Source organism: Symsagittifera roscoffensis, chromosome 3, assembly GCF_963678635.1.
Source record: "Symsagittifera roscoffensis chromosome 3, txSymRosc1.1, whole genome shotgun sequence".
Lineage (NCBI taxonomy): Eukaryota > Metazoa > Xenacoelomorpha > Acoela > Convolutidae > Symsagittifera > Symsagittifera roscoffensis.
The window spans coordinates 17,460,797-17,482,639 of NC_087064.1; the positions used below are offsets into that span (position 1 = coordinate 17,460,797).

General features: G+C 46.1%; 2 protein-coding genes across 9 annotated transcripts in view; one reads left to right on the top strand and one right to left on the bottom strand.

The window, feature by feature from the left end:
- Positions 1–2,927, bottom strand: part of LOC134842025 (polypeptide N-acetylgalactosaminyltransferase 1-like) — a 13,982-nt gene extending 11,055 nt beyond the window's left edge. Inside the window, exons 1-5 of the mRNA XM_063858169.1 lie at positions 2,606–2,927; positions 1,855–2,035; positions 1,460–1,626; positions 1,035–1,245; positions 450–635 (exon numbers count right to left, since the gene is read on the bottom strand). Of these exons, the coding sequence (XP_063714239.1) occupies positions 450–635; positions 1,035–1,245; positions 1,460–1,626; positions 1,855–2,035; positions 2,606–2,864 (1,004 nt within the window). The 5' untranslated portion in view covers positions 2,865–2,927. The remainder of the gene's footprint in view (positions 1–449; positions 636–1,034; positions 1,246–1,459; positions 1,627–1,854; positions 2,036–2,605) is intronic.
- Positions 2,928–10,229: 7,302 nt separating this feature from the next.
- Positions 10,230–21,843, top strand: part of LOC134842725 (receptor tyrosine-protein kinase erbB-2-like) — a 284,936-nt gene continuing 273,322 nt past the window's right edge. For all 8 annotated transcript variants that reach the window (XM_063859184.1, XM_063859182.1, XM_063859190.1 and 5 more), the window contains exon 1: positions 10,230–10,239. The gene's annotated coding sequence lies outside the window, so the exon portion shown is untranslated. The remainder of the gene's footprint in view (positions 10,240–21,843) is intronic.

Sequence of the window (21,843 nt, forward strand, 5' to 3'; positions counted from 1 at the left end):
TTCAAGTGAGAACATGGGCAGCAGGCGCAGCATCCGAGCATTCAAGCAAAACAAACCAAGTCATCTTGCAGTAGCAATTATTTATATATTTCAGCCTACTCAGTGCTCAAATCACGTTGCTGAAAAAACACCCAGTAAAATCTGCTTCTGAAGAGCAACTAAAAAGCAGGGCAAAAATTTAGGTCATTAGGAACTAATTTTTGATGTTCATTTCATCAGATTAGGTTGATTTATAGTAATTGTTTTTGAAATTTGTGACGTAATTGAAGCACTGCAAACGTTTTAGGCAAAACAAAACAACTTCATTTTCATATTTAGTCTAAATTGTCAAATTCTTTGCGCATTCAAGAGTCCAGCTAAATCCATGCATGTTATGGGTATTGGTTTCTAACACTTGGCCACTAAATCTTGCTTCTGTATTCTTATTTCCGTGGCTACTACAAGCTGACCTGACTGGTTCAGTTTTTTCTTGAAAGCGCCGGCGACTTTTAAGAGACCCGCCATGGGGTTCTGTCACGTGGTACCATCTGAAGGAAAGCCTCCAGTTGAACCCACCCCAGATGTTCATACTTGCTTCCAAATAAGCGAAGTTTTCGTCACTTATAGTGTCTATCACGGGCGAAACTGCTGTCTCCCTGTTGCCATGCGAATGATTCAAATGATTCGTTTGAGTGAATGCATAATCAATTTAGATCCAAAAACCTTTAGTCAGAAAACCACAACTGTTAGCTTATATCAATTAGAGAATGGTGTGATTTTATGAAGACGAATAATTTACGACATTTTGATCTCCGGAACGCGAATTTGAGTCTGAAGAATTTCTGAAGTAAATTTCGGAAACTTAATATGTTTTGAGCATCGTTTTTGCAATGGTATCACCTTTTATTGTAGTCATTCCAATTATGATTGCTCTCATCCTCTTAAAACATTTCATTAAACATGTTTAGCAAAATATCTGATTTAATTACCAATCTACTTCAACCAACCAACTTCGATCAATAAACATATGCTGCTAGTCTACAGTATAAAATTACCGGTGTTGTGTCAATTCGAACAGCAGAGGTTCAATCCAACCGTGTGAAACTTCGATGTGAGCATCCAAGAAAATGATGACTGGAGTCTCTGCCATATCTGATCCCTTTAGACGACCCCTTATCAGACCTGATCTTGTGGGCATTCTGTAGAGACGCGTGGGGAACATGTATTTTTCAGCAAGAAACACATCAAGTGGGTCCTTCAGATGATCTAAGATTTAAAAATTACGGGAGTTAAAAAATTTGTTATGTCGAACACCACAACATGAAACAGTCAGTTATTTATCCCAGGCTCCCTAAATAATGAAACAACCGTTAAGTGTGACTCATACCTTGATCTAAATTAAACAGGCATTTTAAAGAAAAACAATTACAAGCTGCAACTCGATGAACGCAATTGAGACGCAGCTGAGTTCGAAACTTACCTCTGTCACTTAAATCATCGATTAAAATGATCTCCTTGATTAAATGATGAGGCGTTCTGCTAGATATACTATATAAACTGCGTATCAATGTTGACCAAGCTTCGTTGTGAAAAACAATGATGATTGTTGCAACTGGCAATGCTGTTGGATATTGCTTCGCCCGGCAACTGAAACAAAAGAAAACACTTAGCATCAAACCTTATCGCCATGGTACTTAAGTGGGGGTGACATAATCGCAAAAACTTAGAAATTTCGAAACAAACAGGAAGCACAAAAAAATTGTGCAAAAACAGAGGTTGAAATTGCATGCAAGAATGCCCAAAGAAAACCCAACAGCTAAAAAAATTCAAAAATAGGCACCAAGCTATTTAAGAACAGATTAAAATTTAACTTACTGTGAGTTTCTATAGTCAGGTAAAGTCCTGTTGGGCGATATTTTCTCACTGGCAACAACATTGAATTGGTTCTCTTTGAAACGCTCCTTGGCAATTTTATCGTCGCGTTGACTCAATACTACTGCTTTACCGCCTTCCCCGGGCCCATCTGGGAACGAGGATACAAGCTTGTCCCAGAAACCTGAAACTTTATGAAATGAAACAGCGATCAAGAAGAGGTTTGCAACACTTTCAATGCATCAAAAACATAGCTTCGCTAGCTAGCGAATAGGAAACGAGGCGAAGCCACAAATATCACAAAAAATTGTCGAAAAACACTAGTTCTACTAAAAACTCTATACATTTGTCCCGAATGACGTTCAACTTGAAAAACAAGCCGAAAAAAAACAACCAACAAAAATAAATTAGCATTCAAAATTTGCGGACCAACTAAAAATGTATATAAAAACGTAGTCCGACAATTCAAAACTTCCCTATAAAAAATTCAATTTATATTCATATTCAAAAAACGAAGTCCGGCCAAGACTGAAACCCAAAATTTTAAGATCTGAAGGTACACGCCGCTTTACCACAAGACCAGTAGGAAAGAGCAGGCAATTTAAAGAAGTTTCGATGCCAACTTTTTACAGATATGTATCAGGAGTCTTTTATGGGGGTAAATGAAGTCTAGTTCCCTAATGAAGTTAAAAAGAAAGCGAAACATAGCGGACCAACAGCATAACTATTTTATAAAATATATTTTTTAACCAACCCCTTATCCAGCTAACTTGGCCATTTTCTTTCGCTTCTTTGGCCCTTTTCTCGCGCTGCTCGCATTTGACATCTCCTTCTTTGCAGGGATGCGGCGGTGGCTCAGTATTTTTGATGACGGCTACTTTTTTGCGATATCTGGTCTCTGGCTCAGGTGAGGGGTCGGAAAAGCTTGTTCGGTAAATTGCACACATTATTAGCATATATACAACTCCAGCTAATATCAGGATCTTGACAAACGCTTTCTGTTTTGCCTTCATTTTAACGGTGACAGATTATTGCTATGAAGTTTCACTCATTTTCGTCTGCGAATCAAAGCCTTAAACTAAAACGATCAACATTTTTGACGAAATGAAATAGTTCAAATAAGCGTATCAATTATAATCAGAAGGGCAAAAGTATAATCAAAGGTCGAAACGAGAAACAACACTATTGCAAATTGAAAGTTTTTTAAAGTTTTGCGCCAGTCGGTCATATTTGGAAGTTTAACCTTGAGAAAAGCGAAAAACACTTGATTTTGGAGTGAAATTTAATTTTTCCTTGAGAAAAGCGAAAAACACTTGATTTTGGAGTGAAATTTAATTTTTCAAAAATTCGAATGGAGCCTGTCATGCACGATTTTCTCGCGATAACTGAAAGTCAAAAAAGAGAAGTCAGAACAATCGAGTGACAATCGCGGGAAAGTTGCAAGATAAATCAGTAGGAAATTGCTATTCGCAATTTCCGTCACAGTAATAATCTAGAGTAGAGCTGTCCCATTCGAAACAGAAAGAAGCGTATTCCCACAAACTGGATTATTGTGACTTGACTGGAGTATTATTCTAAACTGGACTAGAGTGAACCTTCGGTCGAAAGGTGGACAGCTTGAGTGTCCCAATGGTTCACGAGAAACTACAGTCTAGAGTACAAACTTGTTCTTGTTGTTAAAACTGACAAACATTAAACTCATTTTAGTTACATTATTTAATTCTCGAGTTAATTACCGACTGAAGTACTTCCAATTCTTGAGCGTGCTGCAATGTGAGTACTAATTTAAATTTCTAGAGTGTGTTTTATAATTGTTATGTTGAGGTAAGGCGAGTTTTAGGTTGATCCATCTGAAATGGATCAAAGTTCCACTGTCTAATAAAAAGTAACTTAACGGATTGTTCCGACCCGGTTTTTAACGGCGTTCATGTATTTTGGGTATCTAGAGACCTAAGTATGGGGACGTTCCTAATTCTAGAGTGGGGGGATATTTTAGTAGTAGCCTTTAAGCTGTAACGGGTCGTAGTCTCATGTCACCAACGAACCGAATTGGCTCCGACTGATTTGAGGTAGAAAAACACAAGAGATAGTGTCCCTGACTCTTGAGCCAATAGTTATAGGGCCTATTTTTCTTAAGCCTCATGTGTGACTGCAGTAGACGAATGTTACATAGTGTTTTTATGGCGCTCATGGGTGTTTACGACATCAAGACTACGGAGTCGAACCCACTTGAGACAGCTTCGGGCTGAATGCCCATTCTAGAGTACCGGCGGTGCGGTTCGACAGGAACGTGCAAACCTTCCGGTTGTACCGTGATAGCTTTTTAAGAAAACTCGAGAAAACTTCCTGGTACGCTCTCCGAACGAGGCTTAGCTAACCGAGTAAAGGGGGGCAACTAGGGGGACAAAAACACGAACAAAAAGACAAAAAGCAAAACAAAAACCAAAAAAGAATAGAAAAAGGATCAAAAACCATAAAACGAAAAAAGACAGTGACTTTGACACCAGATTAGTTGGATCAAACCTTTATATTAATTAAATAGTATACCCATACTGTTTTACAAGTTCGATCGTTTCGATCAACCTAGTAATTTAACCCAGTAACCTTAATAAAGAGCCCGAGTGTGGGGCGTTGTCAAGGGTTTTCAGATAGCTTGGAACTTAGCTGAACCAATAGGAGACTTGACTGGAAGAGGTGACCAGCCGAGTGGGAAAGTGGTTCAGGAGCACTTGAGCTGAACCAATAGGAGACTTGACTGGAAGAGGTGACCAGCCGAGTGGGAAAGTGGTTCAGGAGCACTTGAGCTGAACCAATAGGAGACTGGACTGGAAGAGGTGACCAGTCGAGTGGGAAAGCAGCCAAGAAGGATTTGGCAGTTCTCGAGTTCTCAAGTTGGGCAGAACGGGTATCGTTAAAATTCACATTACATTATAGGAAATAAGTGTAAAATTGGATAAGCGATATCCCCCGGTTTTGAGAAACGTTTTTACTTGAGCAGGCCTGGAGACAGGTCTACGGTTTTCTCTTGAGAGGTTTAGCACCCGCCGCTAAAGGTAATTTTAGGTTTAAGAAGGGGGGCTAAAAAGGGGGGAGGTTAGAAGGGGGGCTGGTTAAGTTAGAGGTTGGCGGTTGTAAATTGTAAAAAGGGGGAAATTAGAGTAACTAATTAGTCGACATCGTTGATTTAGTTACATTAGTCATTTACACGCGTTGGTCATAGGAAGCGGATATCCAAAATTGGAATTAGGTTAAGAGAGGTACCCTGGTCGGATCGGTAGGGGGGAACGGACATAGACAGTTTTTGTGATACCCCATAAGATCGCTAGCAGGGGGGAAGGAAACGCGTGGCAATTAGGTACCAGACATTTTTTCGATAGAAGGTAGACATTTGTCACCTTTGAATTTTAGGTGGATTCATCTTTCCGTTTTTATTACTTTTTCTAGCTTGGATTTTTGTTGCATTTTGGTGAGGATTTGTGTTTAGTTTTTATACGAACAGGTGATCACAAGATACCTGCGCACAGGTTTTGGTCTCAAGTTGCTTGGAACATTGAAAGAGAGGTAATTAAAAAGAAATAAGAAAAAGGGGGGGCAGCATTTGGCTTTTAAGAGAGGGTTTTTGGGAAAATTTTACTAGAGCTTGAGTGGTGGTACAAGGTACAGTGAATCAAGAAGTCCCCATAACGAAGAAGAAAGAGGTCCCACCGCTCAGACACTTGTCAACAGTCTTGGGACAGTGCCAAAGAAGTCCTGGGACAGTGTTGGACCAGATCAGTCTTGATACAGTCTTGGGACAGTGGTCTTGGGACAGTGGTCTTGGGACAAGGGTCTTGGGACAGGGTCTTGGGACAAGGGTCTTGGGACAGTGGTCTTGGGACAGTGGTCTTGGGACAAGGGTCTTGGGACAGGGTCTTGGGACAGTGGTCTTGGGACAGGGGTCTTGGGACAGGGTCTTGGGACAAGGGTCTTGGGACAGTGGTCTTGGGACAGTAGTCTTGGGACACTAGCCTTGGGATAGTAGTCTTGGGACAGTAGTCTTGGGACACTAGCCTTGGGACAGTAGTCTTGGGACACTAGCCTTGGGACACTAGCCTTGGGACAGTAGTCTTGGGACACTAGCCTTGGGACAGTAGTCTTGGGACACTAGCCTTGGGACACTAGCCTTGGGACAGTAGTCTTGGGACACTAGCCTTAGGACAGTAGTCTTGGGACACTGGTCTTGGGACACTAGCCTTGGGACAGCAGTCTTGGGACACTGGTCTTGGGACACTAGCCTTGGGACAGTAGCCTTGGGATAGTACTCTCAGGACAAGGGTCTTGGGACACTGACGAAGTACTGGGACAATACCGAACAGTCTTGGGACAGCAGAAGGAAGCCTGGGACGGTACAAAGAAGAGTAGGGACGGTAACTGGAAGTCTTAGGACAGTATAAAAATTGAAGTAAAATTACAACAAGTTGTTTTAAGACAGAATTAAGACAGAACAAGACTAATTGGAACCCGGTACGGTTGGGACAACAAATAAAGAAAGTTACTCGAAGATTTTAGAGAACTGGAACAAGGTTTTTATCACGTTGTATATTTTCATTTAAGAATTTGTTTCCACAAATTTTTTTTTATTCTTAGAATAGAATTGTGTATATAATAATATTGTAAATAAGAGCAATTGTAAATAGAAATAATGAGACGGAGTAGGGTACCGGTGCTTGAAAAAAGGTCGAGTGGATCAAACACGAAATATAACTCGTCGCTGCGTGGAACGACATCAAGGGGCCCAAGCAAAACAAAAAGCAACTTTTCAGTTAGCATGGTCAGCACGAGGAGTGGCACCGAGAGCAAGACGCGAGAAGATGCGAGGGAAAAACAGGTGGAGCCTACAATCGAAATCGACCTAGAGACACCAGACCAGAGCGTAGATGAACTGGAGAAAAAGACGACGGAGTCAACTCCAATGCCCAATGCAGAAGAACCAAACCCGAAACCCATAGAGTTCTCACCAATAGACAATGTGGAAGATGCAATAGGCAACACCGAAGAGACGGTGAAAGAAGACTCTCAAGTAAAAAAGACATCTTTTACAGAAAGGTTGGCGATGATGGTCGGAATAAAAACGAAAGAAAACATGACTGAAGAACCAAAAGCTGAAAGAGCACGAACATTTGGGACAGTGAGCACGAAGACGACAGAAGCCAATCCAAGAGAGGAACAAAATAAAGCAGAAGCTACGGCCGAGGACAGACCGACGGCTGACCATGAAGAGGCTTCTATTGAACTAGGTGACTTGATGGCGAAACTGAATCAGATCGACAAAAAACTGAAGCACAGCGAAGAGGACAGAGAAGTGATAAGAAAAGAATTAAGATACAACAAACACGAGTATCTGGATAGTTATTTTAACCTGGCTAAGGCAACAGATGAGAGACTCAAGGAGATGTCAGATAAGGTAGAAACCACCAATGAAGAACGAGATAAGAACATCAAAAAAGATATGCAACAGTTGAAAAACCGATATGATGATGTCAACAGCCAATTAGGTAGCCTGGAAAAGAGAATGGACACAATGAGCAAGAATCAGGCCGAAAATTCATGTGCAATACAGACGAAATTGGATGCAATCTTGAGAAATTCTACCTCACAAGAAAGACCGGCAGCGGAACGCACGCAAGGCACCAGAGTTGACTTTGTGGAACCACAAAGGGGCAAACGGCAATCGACACCGTTGCCCTTAACCCGGGATACGGTGAGCATAGCACCAACAGCTGCTAAAACAATCATGAAGAATGGAACGTCAAGTACAACGACTTGCCCGGGGGACTCAACAGCTAACAGCAACGCAGGTCCGGATGCTATGACATGGGCAAGCACTTAGGAGATGATGAACAGGACTCTAGAGGCCTTCGCCACGAGGAACACTGACTTGAGCGATAGGAGGGACGGAAAATCAAGAAAAACTTTCAAGAAGCCTAAGGAATTCAAAGACGACTCCGATGGATGTATCGACACTTGGGTGGAAGTGATGAGATTAAACCTAGAGCAAGATAACTTAAATGATGAAAGACAAGCATGCACAGCCATACTCAGCAACTTAGAAGGCACGGCATTAAAATGCGTGGTCGCAAAGAAAGAAGAAGAACGCGACACCGCGGACAAGATCTTCGAGATATTGCTGAATCGATTCGGGTCAGGCATGAAGGGTCACCAAGCGATGATGCGATTTGAAAAGAGAAGGCAGAGGGACGACGAGTCAATAGATCGGTTCCTAGATGATCTCGAGAGCTTGAGAAGAAGGAGTGACCCAGAGGAGTCGACAAACAGAAGAAACTTCAGCATTGCCTCGAAGTTCATTGATTGGGTAAAAAGTGACGACTTAAGGACAATGTTAGCAACATACTACACATTGTCGAAAGACAGCGCACCAACCCCAGAAGAAATGAGACAGAAATCAAGGGAATACATGCTGAAGAAGCCCAAGAAGTACTCATATTCAGAAAACAGGAACACACAGGGGGGAGGCCAACCCCAGAGGTCATCATGGTACAAACCGAGAGATGATATGGACAAGCGCAGATCATGCGCGAACTGCGGGTCAGCGGACCACCACGTGGCTGACTGCACAGCATACAAACAAGGCATGAAGAGCCTAGGATACGCACCGGATGAGGAGGACATGAGCCAGATGGAGGAACACGAGTACTATAATGGCTTAATCATCAAGATAGGCGCTAGATGCTTCTTCTGTAACCAGGAGGGGCACTTCAGAATGGATTGTCCCTTGTTCTGGGAAGCGGTCAAGGACCAGAGTCACCGTAAACATAAGTTGGCATTAGCGGCGGTGCAGAATCAGCGGAACAGGCAAAACGAGTTTGAATCGAGGAACTTAGGAGCACCAAGCACGGAATTGCCAACGAAGACAGTGAAAGCTGTAACACATGTTAATGGCGCGATAGAATCCGCGGCCGGGAATTCTCTAGAGATAAATTATGAGAAAGCGGCGACGGATGCAATTGCCAAAGTGAAACAGGATCTGGCTGCGAAAGAAATAGAGCAACGATTAAAGCTGGAGATCGAAAGACAGAATTTTAACGAAGCATTAACCGGATCGAACCCAACACCAGAGGCTGTACCGGGCTCAACAAAAACCGGGAATTGTAACACTGTGAAAATGGTGACGGGAAAGCCATTCGGCATATCGAAAATTGGGGCGAGAATAATGTCGATAATCACAGTGGGCGGCCACGAGGTAACCAGAAACTTGAGCGAACCGAGCGACCAGACAATAATGCACATTGACGTGTACGCAGATTACTTGAGTGGTATAAGCCCACAAACAACTTCTAGAGCGCTGAGAGCACTACTCATGAGAGGGGGCAGCAAGTCGGTACGGGTTGATAACAGATATACTGAAGCTTATGGTCCACACGAGGTGATGCTAAATATAGATGGAATAAACATCTATACCAAGACAATGATAACATGTGACGAAGACCTAATTGGGCAAATCTACGTAGGGAAAGAAGAGTTGAAAGTGAGATCGATTGGACACTGCGCTATGCTTGAAGAAGATGCGATGCACATCGGGACAGAGGCAGATGTGACAGGGCACGTGCTAGACATAAGTGGCAAAAAGACTCAACTACTTGGGTTACTTGACACGGGAGCAGTCTTGAGCGTCATACCAATCGAAACTTGGGGAAAGGATGGGCTTTGACAAAGGTGACTTGATAGACTCGAGAATACGGCTGTCAGCTGCAAACAAGGGGGCCCTTCGGGTGCTGGGCAGGACGCCGATAATAGCCCTCAATTTGGGGGAACGTAACCTATGGATGAACTTTATCGTGGTAGAAAACCTAGATGAATCTGACCAATTCATTTTGGGCAGAGACTTCATCAGGAATTTCGACGTAACGATTGACCTAAATAACGCAATGTTCAGGATACGGAACCCGGATAGGAGGTACGCAATCAAACCGGTAAATTTAATAATGGCAAATGAAAACAAAGCACCGGTATTCTTGAGTAGGAGGGTGAGGCTAAAAGCTAATGAAGCGGTAATCGTAAGTTTGAGGATGAAAAATTACAATGAACTAAGTGACAACAAGCAAGTGTGTATAGTTCCGAATCCTAATAGTCAAAGTGCTGCTGTTTTAGGAAGATCATTTTCGATAACGAAGAGCGGCCTCTGCGTCAGTGTCTTAATGAATACCCTTGATATACCGATCACGATACAGAGAGGGAGGAAACTGGGATATGCTTTACCGGTTAAAACTCGATATGAAACAATTGAGAACTCAAAACAAAATGAAGTTGTTGATTGTCCCAATCACAGGGACAAAATTTGTATCTTGAGACGATTGCAGAAAATAAAAGATTCTTCAGGTCTTATTAAATCACTTAAGTCAGAAACGGATGATGGGCTGTCGAGCTGTTCGAACTTTCCAGAGCGACCCACACTAGATGAAATGCAAAATGAAAAACCAGTCCTGCCGGAGATTGAACATTTGAGGGGCAAACTGAAAGATGAACAGCTCGAAGCCATCAAGGATGTACTAGAGCGGAACGAGGAAGTTTTTTCGAGGCATAAGGCGGATATCGGGTGTTGTAATTTCGTTGAGCATGAAATAGAACTTGAGGAAAACGCGGTACCACACAGGGAGGGGGCGAGGCGCATGACCCCACAAAAATCGGACGCGTGTAGAAAAGAGATCGAGACGTTACTAGAGTATGACATGATAGAACCATCCAAGTCACCGTGGGCGTGTGGAGTAGTGATGGCCAAAAAGAAAGGCGACCAGTTGAGGTTTTGTTGTGACTTTCGATACCTGAACTCCGTCACGGTGAAGGATGCCTATCCCATACCTAGGATTGATGAGAGCCTCTCGAAGTTAGGTGATGCAAAATTTTTTACGACTCTTGATTTAGGCTCGGCCTTTTGGCAAGTACCGCTAAGGAAGCAGGACAGGGACAAGGCAGGGTTTGCCTGCGAGCTGGGTCTGTTTCAATGGAAACGGATGCCGTTTGGACTTTGCAATGCCACAGCCACGTTTCAGCGGTTGATGGCACACGCGCTGATAGGCGTAACGAAGAAGTATGGCAACCTGGTAATGTGCTACGTGGATGACGTGGTAATAGCGACGCCAACACTGGTAGACCACATTGAGAGACTTGACGAACTGTTTGCATGCATGAAGAGGTCGGGGCTAAAGTGTAAACCATCAAAGTGCGAGATACTCAAGGACTCAATAAAATACTTGGGCAGGATGGTAGACAAGCACGGCATCAGACCTGATACGGACGCCGTGGAAGCAGTCCTGACCTGGAAATCACCGAAGACAGAGCACCAGTTGATGAGCTTCCTGGGTTTCGCTAACTATTATAGAGAGTTCATCAAAGGCTATGCAGACAAAGTATACCCGATGCAACAACTAATGAGACACAAGGGCAAGAAGTTCACGTGGAACAACGCAGCAGAAGAGTCATTCCAGAGAATAAAGAAAGAGCTATGTGAGGCACCAGTACTGGGTATGCCGACTGAGAAAGGGATGTACGTGCTGGACACGGATGCGTCGGTAGTCGCGATTTCTGGGATTCTCCACCAAGAACAAGAATGGAATGGGAAGACAGTCTTGAGACCAATAGCGTACGGGAGCAAAGTCCTGAGTGACACGGAAATGAAGTACGGAGCACCGAAAGCAGAGATGTTCGCGGTGGTTACCTTTGTCGAGAAATACAGGGCATACCTGTGCAGTGAGCCATTCAAGTTGCGAGTCGACAACAGAGCACTGAGCTGGCTGAAAACGTACTCAATGGACCAAAGTTACATTGGGAGGTGGATAGTTCGCCTGGACGGATACAACATGATAATTGAGCATAGAACGCGAAATAAACATCAGAATGCCGACAGCTTGAGTAAGAAGACGGAGTTCTATGAGAGACAAGAGCAAAGAGAAGCAGACAGACCTGAAATCAAAGATGGCTTCTCATTCATGGACAAGGAAACGTACGACAGTCTTCCACTCACGAGATGGCTGGACAAGTCAGGCAAACCGATAGAAGATCATCCTGAATTGCCTAAAGAGCCTCCAGAGAATACCATCTTGAAGAAGAGCAAGGGGATTCCGATTGAGATTATACTCAAGTCGAAGATCGTGAAGGAGACGCTCAAGGCAAAAGGCTATGATCTTAACCAGGTGGAAGCAGGAACTGCACAGATAGATGATGACTTAATGAGGTTGCTCGAGAAACTATCAGATGATAAGCCCGTGATCCAAGAGAAGGGTCAAGAGAAACCGGAATTCACTATACTTCGGAGAAAAGAGACAGTGAACGATACTGACTCATCAAGAGGAAGCGTCACTGACAGCAAAGATGTCGTGCGGTCACTAGTTGACAAAATCCCCGAAGACATTCTGGAGCAGACCAAGGTTAGGAAAAAGAAAGTGACGTTCAAAGAAGATACTGAACACCTGGGACTAGGTCAAGAGTCCGGGGAGTGTTCCAGGTTCACGGAAGAAGGAACCGGAGAAGGAAAATTGTCCGGGGAGCGTGAAGGATGGGATGAAGACTCGGATGAGAGCAGCGAAAACCAAGACAGTCTGTGCATGATATTGACGGAAGAGAAGACAAGGCACCACGACAGGGAGTTACAGACGGATCCATCTTCAGGAACATACAACATGGACATACAGGAGATGCGAAGTGGTGAGGAACTTGAGAAAATTGCGGTCGCAAGGAAACCATTCAGGGAACTATCATGCAACTCAAACATCAGAACGAATCTGGTGCCAGAAGATGATATGAAAATCGTGAAAAGGATGATATTCGTGAAACTGAGTGATGACATCCACAACCCTGGTGAGATGAATGGACAGATCATGGCGCTAAAGGAGCATGTCAAGGCGAGATATAGGCTGTCAGACCTAATAAGAGCCCAGAAGAATGACAAAATGACAAGTAACCTCTCCAAATGGATCCAGTCGGGGGTCAAGGAGAAGGGGGAACTTGAGGAAGACAGCTACAAGATCTTGAGCCAGTTCTACAAAGAAAAGAAAGACTTACTTTATCACACAGCTGATGGGGTGGTAGCGTGCAAAAGGAGAGATGAGGAAAAGATATTACACAAACACAACCTCATCATACTACCACAATTGTACCAGACGGAGGTGCTTTTCAGATCACACGACCAGATGGGCCACCAGGGGATAGACAAAGTACAACAAAGGATACTTCACAGGTTTGATTGGCCAGGAATGAGAAAAGCTTGCGAGAGATGGGTGAATGCCTGCCTGGCATGTCTCCAGGTAAAAGATCCAAGGAAGATGAAGTTTCCCCTCAAGTCCGTTGAGAGCTCAGAGTTCAATGAAGTGGTGCAGATAGGCCATCAAAAAATCTGCATGACAGAGTCGGGATATAACCAGATACTGGTTATAATAGATCACTTCACAAAGTTGGCGGAAGCGGTTCCGTGCCAGACAGCCTCGGCCGAAGAGACATGTGATCATCTGATAACGCATTGAATATCGCGGTATGGTTGTTCAATGACTTTCCAGTCGGACAACGGCAAAGCTTTCGTGGGGGACTTGACAAAAGAATTGATGAAGAGATCGCACATTGCTCAAGCACACTCGACGACCTATCATCCACAGACCAATGGGTTGGTAGAGAGACAGAACAGGACACTGGTCAACATGTTAAGGGTGTACTGCTCAAGATACATGACGGACTGGGACAAATATCTGCCACAGGTAGTAGGAGCCTACAACAGTACACAGCACTCAACGACGGGCATCAGTCCTTTCATGATGTTGACGGGCAGGGAGAGCAATGCCTCTGACATTTTTTTACCCGGAATACGAAGGGAAAAGGACGTCACCTCAGGCGTACGTGAAAGAAGCGATCAAAAGACAACAGGAGTTGAACGAGCTATGCAGGAGGAACACGGCGCAAGCGCAAATGAGGCAACGCAGGAAATATGACGAAAAAATTTTACGAGCAAAGCCATATGAAGTGGGCCAATACGTGTGGGTCTTCCAAAATGTCATACCGCCCAAGGGAACAAAGAAACTACTCAAGAAGTGGAGGGGACCATTCATGATAACGGAGGTTCATCAACAAGGACGGTTCTATCGCTTGAGTACTGGGCGAGCGGCACATTATGAAAATCTGAAGCCTCACGTCCCGTCCCCAGAGGATTGGTGCATACCGAAGGACATGGAGGGTCTTGAGTACCTGGTGGTAGAGCCAGCGTGTGAAAAGAATGAAAAAGGCACCAGAGAGAAAAATGATGGTAATGAGAACTTGAGTCTGGACGACAACGAAAAGATAGGAGGGGAGTCTGATGCAGGATCATTTGTAGAAGAAGACTGGAACGACCCGGAGCAAGATGAGGTGCCGAAGTGGATGGAGCCGGATCGACCGATACCACCGGGAACCAGGACTGGCAATCGTAAACGCACCGGCATGAGGTACAACAGGTACGGGGATGACTTCTTGATCGATAAGATACAGCTAGACAAATTGGGCGAGGAACTACTGAGCGCGGGCGAACTGGAAGCCGGAGAGGAATGGCAGGTCATTGACGATGGTGGACACTATCCGCAGGAAGAGCACTCGACGCCGGAATTAGAGACGGATCTCGAGCAGAGTGAGATAGAGAGGAGGGAGAACACGAACTTGAGGATACTAGAGTGGATGCGCGATGTCAAAGACGAGAGCCACGAAGGACAAAGCATTCAACAAGTCGATGTATCAGCGGCAAATTACATGAAAACAGAGGACCCTCTTTTCGGATGGACGGCAACAGACAGGCCACTGGACATTCCTCAGGACAATTCAGACCCGACAACATCGACGGGGACGTCGATAAATATTTTTGTCCGGGGAGTGGGGGTAGGACTTACCCACACCGAAATATTGATGATAAAGAAGCTCAAGGAAGTGAGAGAAACAAGCGAACTGGAACTGGAAGAGGAAGAGCCGGAGCCTACCATAGGTCGGAACTTCAAAACGAAATTTGAAATACCCAATGAGTACTCGGAGAACATCATGATAACGGATAGTGACTTCATCCTGTCAAAGAGGACTAGCGCGATCTGCATCACGGCGGACATGATTTTCAAATCAAGATTGGAAGCTGACTTCAGAAGAGAGTACCAGAACGTGGAGTTTCTGTTCAGACAGAGACCAGGACTAGGAGGGATGGCAGCGCTTCCACCATCAGTAGCACAAGTCCCGGGCAAATATCTGTGCTTCCTAGTGACGAGGGTCAATGACAGGAACACAATTGATCCCGAACACGTGATGTTGGCACTAACAAGACTACGAGACTTCATGATTGAAAGAGGAATAACGGAGGTCTCAATGCCGGTGTATGACCCAAACAGGGGCAAACTGAGCTCGAGGGAATTGTACGCTATCCTACATGTAGTCTTTGCGGAAACTGAGATAATGGTGAATCTGCACAAAAAATACTACTTGAGCATCGCCTGAGTTGGGGACACGGGGGTCTCGAGTTGGGTGTGAGGGAGGAGTCTTGAGTTAGGTACTGGGGTGCGGCACAGGTAAAGGGATCTTAAGACGTGATTGGCTTTACAATTAAATTTTAAAAAAGAATAAACGATGCTAAAACATAATATGAATCTGCATGCTTTTAAGGAAATTCCAATTGAATCGTTTTAAATAGAATGAAAATGATAAGATTTTAACCATACTGGTAAAAGGGGGGGTTTCTAGGTTAGGAGCATGACATGTTAGGTCTTAATGTGGTTTCTGTTTTCAGATCAAGTTTGAAAAACAAAGTTGAAAATCCAACTACACTCAAGCGAGAGACAGAAAGAGAAATCTTGATTGAACTCGCGATAATCGACACCTACAGCAAGTGTTTGCAAGGGAACATTTCTAGAGAATTCTTGAGTTGGGTAATACTTGAGTCGGTAAGGTAATTCTTGAGCTGGTTAACGTATACCTGTATACATCCCGAAGTCACAAAGAATGGCAGACAGATTCTGGAAATCCATGCCCGCGGCCCTGAAGAAGCCTACTCTTGATGAGCTGTACAGACGCCTGAGGGACCTGGACTATACCCAGATAGACGAGAGAATGGCGGTAATGCTGAATGCCATCCTCCAGTTGGAAGACCAGGGTGAATGCAGGGAGTCTGCGACGGAGGCTGTCTTGATGATCGGCTACACCACCGAGGGTATATCAAACCAAGAACAGACCAGATGGTTGTCTTGGAATGTGGATGGAGGAGTAAGGGGCTTTGACTTGGCAAGGAATCCTGGCCTGAGTAACAATACCGAATATGGCGCAGGGGAAGTCCCACTACCAACTAGGCCAACAGCAAGATCTACAGGCCAAAGCTCGAGTAAGGTGCTATCGATGACGCGAGCACAACAGACGACCGAGGCATTCCCGGATCTTGGTGTTCTAAAGAACGAGCTCGAGAAGACGCAGAAGGAAAGGAATAAGGCGAACCTCGATCGGGATCAGGCAAAGCTGGATCGGGAGAAGGTTCAGCTGGAAAGGGACCAGGCGGTCAACGAGCGAGATCAGACTCTGAGGTTGCTGGAGATGCTAAAGGCTGAACATCAGCAGGAGCTAAGGGTGCGGGAGAATGCCGCGAATTGTGAACAACTGAAGTCGGAGTTGGAGAGAATAGAACAACGACAACGCGAACTTGACGCACAGAAGGGAGCCAGGCCGAAGGAGCGAGTGGTTACCAGCTCGAGACCAGAGTCACGCATGGAGGTGGATGAAGTCCCCAGAGCAAGAGCACGGTTCAAACTTGACCGCGAGGCCCGGGAACACATGAGTGAAGGGTTGGAAGTCTGGATACCGAATGACGCAACGTCTTCCTTGCGTAGCCTAGAGACGCAACCCGTACGCCCGCTGATGGATGTGGTGCTGCCGGGATATACCCCAACCTCGACCTCGAGTGACAGTCAGGTGAGCGGCGGCTCATCGCGTCTGAAAGAGCTGGCAGAGAAATTACGACAGAAAAGTCGTGAAAGATCGACAAGGCCAGAGCTTCCCCCAACTTGGAGGGAACAGCCGGTCAGGAGCGTCGTGATCGCAAGCTATAAGAAAAATACAGAGAAGAGGTACCACAGGCATAATCGGCTGGACTGGAGTGCGGAACAGGGAGCCAGGAGGAACTGCTTCCATGACGCAGCCTGGGTGGAGTATCTTGCGCCACCCCGCGTGCCAGAAGGTGCGGTCCACCTGATCATAGGGGACAGCCTGGTGCGGGTGTTGACCCGGATCCGGTCGCACTGGCAGACAGGAATCTTGAGTTTCGCTGGAGCGGCCACGCCACAGATGTTGGCGACGCTTGAGATGCTAGGGATGACTAAAGTGTACACGGTGACCTTGATGATCGGGACTAACGATGTATCAAGGGGAGAAGCAAGGAAAATAACGAGGCTGCACGACAAGATGAGTTGCCTTCTTGAGGAGCTGAGGATCCAGATGGACCCCATCCTGTTGACGGTATGTACCATCCCCTACAACATGATGTTTGACCAGCACGCCTTGGAGATGAACGAGAAGGTGCGGAACCTAAACAAGGTGATCCGAGATATCCACTGGAAAAGTGTGCTCCCTGTCAGACTGTTGGACGTGGCGGAGCGCATGGAGAAAAAGGGATTCCCTGAAGACACCTCCAATGATGGAATCCACTTCGATAGGCCAAGGGGAGCGGAGTGGCTGAACGACGTCTTCCAAGAACACATAAACACGCTAGAGGCGGATCTGCTTGAGACAGCCCAATTCACGTTAGGACCACCCCCGAACCCACCATTCCTTGCCTCAAGGGCCTTGTCTGCTCGCTTGGGAACGAGAGTTGACACTAGAGATGGTTCGAGGAGCAACCAGGCCAGATTGCAGAGTGTCACGCCAATGGAGTCTGAGGAGGTGACATCATCAACACCTCCAGGCTCGGCGATATCCTCTGTGGTAGTGGCAGAGAACAAGCGGGAAAAGAGATCTATGGAGACCGCTCGCTTGAGATATCCTGAGAAGGTGAAAGAACTGGACCTAGAGGGTTTGGAATGCAGGCGAGAATTGGCGGAGACCCTGGGGATTGAACGAGTGTCGCACGAGGATTTAAACAGACATCATTGCGTGGACTGGTTGAAAGCTCATGAGCCACACTTCTCGAGAACGAAATTGATGGAGACCGCAGATCTGACCGGAATTCCCACAAAAGCGATCATGGGACCCATTAACTACAGACCCCTCAAGCTGTTGGGGAGTCCTGGACTCATAGTAGAACCCCCCAAACACGGAACAAGCATCGCCAGGATCAGGTTGGCGATCCCGGCACAGTTGAAAGTGGTGGACAAGCTACTCAATCCGGGGGAATGGAATTGCCAGATGCCGCTTACGAAGGCTCGAAGTTGGCGGAAGATCCCAGGTACGGGAAGCCCTGTGGCAGCACCCAGCTGGCCAAAACCCTGGCAGTTTATGATAGAGCAGATCCAGCTGCTGCGAGAGTAGTCATTGTGGCGGGATCGGACTTCGAAGGAACGTCTCCCAAGTTGTTCTGGCCGGAGACTCTGATATACTCTTTGCCAGGAGCTGAATTAAACCAGATGTTAACTCTGGTGGTGGCAATAAAGTCGGAGATGCCCTGTGAGCCTGAGTTGCTATTGTTTGCAGGAATGAATGATCACCTGCACGCGATGGGACTTCTTGAGCAGCTAAAGGGCAATGAAATTCCGACATCGAGGAAGATATGGGAAGCCATTCAGGCGTTGTTTGCAGCGATGAATGAAGTGCAGGAGAATGTTGTCTCGAGATTTGGATCCAAGACGAAGGTGGTGTTCACCACATCCCCTGGATACGCGAATATGCCACCTGCCCTACAATTCGTGTACGCGGTCTTGATCCTAATAGCAGAGGGGAGCGAATGGCGGATTCTAATGGCAGCCCCCAATCGGGAGTTGGAGCCATCGAACCTGAGGCTTCGCAAGTCAGAATTGGCGGCGGCATGGGCGGACATATCTCATGCACTGAGGGGCTTTTATGGACTAGCCGACATCCTGATCGTATTAGACGAGGTGCTCTTGCTAGAGATATCGAACTTTGCCAGGCAACTTAAGTTCAGCCCAGTCATTGGGGACGATCACCCGGCGATAAGCCAATTGACGGCCAGCTTGTGGTTTCGGAGCATGGATGTGAAGATCACAAATACCACCAGCAAGTCTAGAGGTCCTAGTAACGAGAGAAGAAATGTGGCTGAGACGGAAAAGCAATTAGAATCGATGAAATATCGCTTGACGCAAGAGAATGGCTGGTGGCCATTTTTGACACCAAGGCTGGAGAACGCCACGAATAAGATGAGGGAGGAAGCGCCACCCCTCGTGAAACAAGTCTGGAGTTTTCTGGAGAAACAATTGGAGCTGGCCGAAGTAAGAGACATGACGGTGGCTAGATTCGTCTCGGCCGCCAATGAAGTGACGATTGGAGGGTTCTGGAGAGAGCACGCCAAGGGTGAGCTGAGGACTAGGAGGGATCATGAGATTCTCAAGTTCTTGAGTCCTTGCTGGGAAAAGGAAATCATGGCAGGAGTGTTCGGCACCACGGCGACTATCTTTGGAGCCTTCGTGCAGGAGATACTGGGCATGCCCATCAGCCTGCTCTTGGCTTTGTACCTGGTCTACCCCAGAAACAGCAGAAGTATTTCACTGATGGCTGGGACCCCCTGTTCATCGGCTACACGGCGGCGGTCTACTTCCATAATAGCGAGGCGAAGGTAAATTCGTGGACGACGCAAGCGAAAAAGATGAGAGGTTCGCAGCCCCCCGGATATGAGGTGCGAAAGGTCTTGAGAGCTCTTGAGCAGGAGGGACTTGAGAACATGCTACCCATATGGGAGGATGGCAGGATGATCATGATGGAGGGGCACGTCGCATTGGTGGACGACATGAAATTTGCAACGAGAAAATACAGGGCACCCTATGGCTTAGAACAGGTGGAAGTGAGACATGAGGGAAAAGAACTAGATGCAGCAGGTCAACTGCACGTAGCCCTGACGGAGTACAAGAAATTGGACCCTACGACACCATCACCACTGTCAGTACACACGCCTGGAGACAAGAGGAGTGGACCCGTCGAGGACCGGTTTAAGAAAATTCTCGAGAGAAGGAGACATGAGTCAGAAGAAGAAAGTATGGATGAAACTCTCAGTGAAACCGGTGAAGACATGGAAGTGGGGAATACGCCTGAACCAGGGCCATCAGGGGAGGAGCTCACCACTCAAGAGCTGTTGAAAGACTTGAACGAGGAGAATTGGGCAGATACTGCCACCCCACCTCTGAATCCGTCCCCCCGGAAGAATCTGGAATTGCCATTGGCAAATGAGACCTTCAATATGGGGATGATACTCTTGAGCTCGGAGGAAAGGGAAAAAAACACTTTCGAAGGGAACAAGGACATGTTCCTGGGGTCCCTGAAGGACGATGCTTGGCAGGAGTTCTTGGAAGAATTCAATCTAGAAGTGGGCAGCGAGACGACGCTGGACAAATTCAAGGAGGAACTGTGGGACACAGTCGTGAGATTTGGAGAACCGCTTCTGATAGGAACGGGCCTGGATGAGAAGGCGAGAAAAGAGCTGCTGAGCAAGCTGGTAGAGCTGAGGAATTCACGATCGAAGACTAGAGAAGAAAAATGTGAGGACAGCTCTACTCTGAAACAAAAAACTGTAGATAAAATAGTTGATGATATAAAAAGGGATAAGGTTGGGACTAGTAATATGATTAAAAGTACTAATATCCTTAAGGCTCGAGCAGGGGGAGGCAAGAGTTGGAAGGATTGGGGGTAGACAGAGAGGTCGAATCAGTGATGATAGCCACAACACCCTCAAGCAGAGATGTGAAGACCCGCAAGAGGAAGAGAGAAGTGGAGGGATTGGGTAGTCCTTCAGTGGATGCTGTTTCGGAAGGAAACTTGAGAGAGACGGCGCCCATGGTTTTGGCTCGATGCAAGACGGCGGCATACAAGAGCAGCTCGGAGCTCAGAAGACCACTTGAAGTAGAGAGGGAAATAGAGGTTTCCACCAGTTCGACATCGGAGGAAGACTTCAAGCCTCAGAAGATAAACGTAAAGAGAGGTTCAACGAACGGACAGATATGGGAAGTGGATGTCGGCAAAAAATGGATCTCGAAGGCACACCAGGCCACGGGCAAGCAAGTGACGAGTGATCCATTGGAGAGGAACAAGACGAGGAACACCTCCCAGACGTGGTGGGTGGCCCTCGAGACATTGAAGGAAATGGAGGACTGCTTGAAGAAATTGGACAGTGGAGTAGCTCGCAAGCGACGCAATTAGGCCACCCAGCAAAAGGCCGAGGTTAATAAAATAGAAGTGGCGAATCAGCTGAAGAGGTCCTGGCAGAACTTGTTGAAGGATCATTTTGAAGAGGCAATGAGGACATCCTCTTCAGCACCACCATTAATGGCGAATCCCTTCGTTAGAACTGCAGGACAATTAATGTTCACCTGGAGTCTGGTGGGAATAGAGTTGGAGACATTGACCTCGTATGATAGACTGAAGTTGGGAAGCAAAAAGCTAGATGTGTATCAAGCATTGATGCAACACGTGGCTAGGGACAATTCAGGCTTGAGCCTGGCTAGGAGGAAGGATGCCACATGTTTCTTGAGATGGATAATGTCAATGATGTCTGATAGTACCATCTTGGCATGCCACCAGAGAGCAAGCGGAAGTAAAACCGTGGAAAAAAGAGTCTCAACGATCATCTTAAACGTGTATCAGAGTACTGGTATAGAAAAAGAAGATGGTTCCAGACTGTCCCTAGAGAACCACAGAAAGCTGGACGAGGTACGGAGATTTTATAATAAGAAGTTCGAAGAAGAGCATGATGTTCACCGTAACCTGGCCTCGTCAGAGCAGTACTCGAGACCCAGCGAGAAGGGGGAATACCAATACGTGTCAGGAGTGATGGGAATAGCCTACAACCCCTTCTTAGACTCAGAA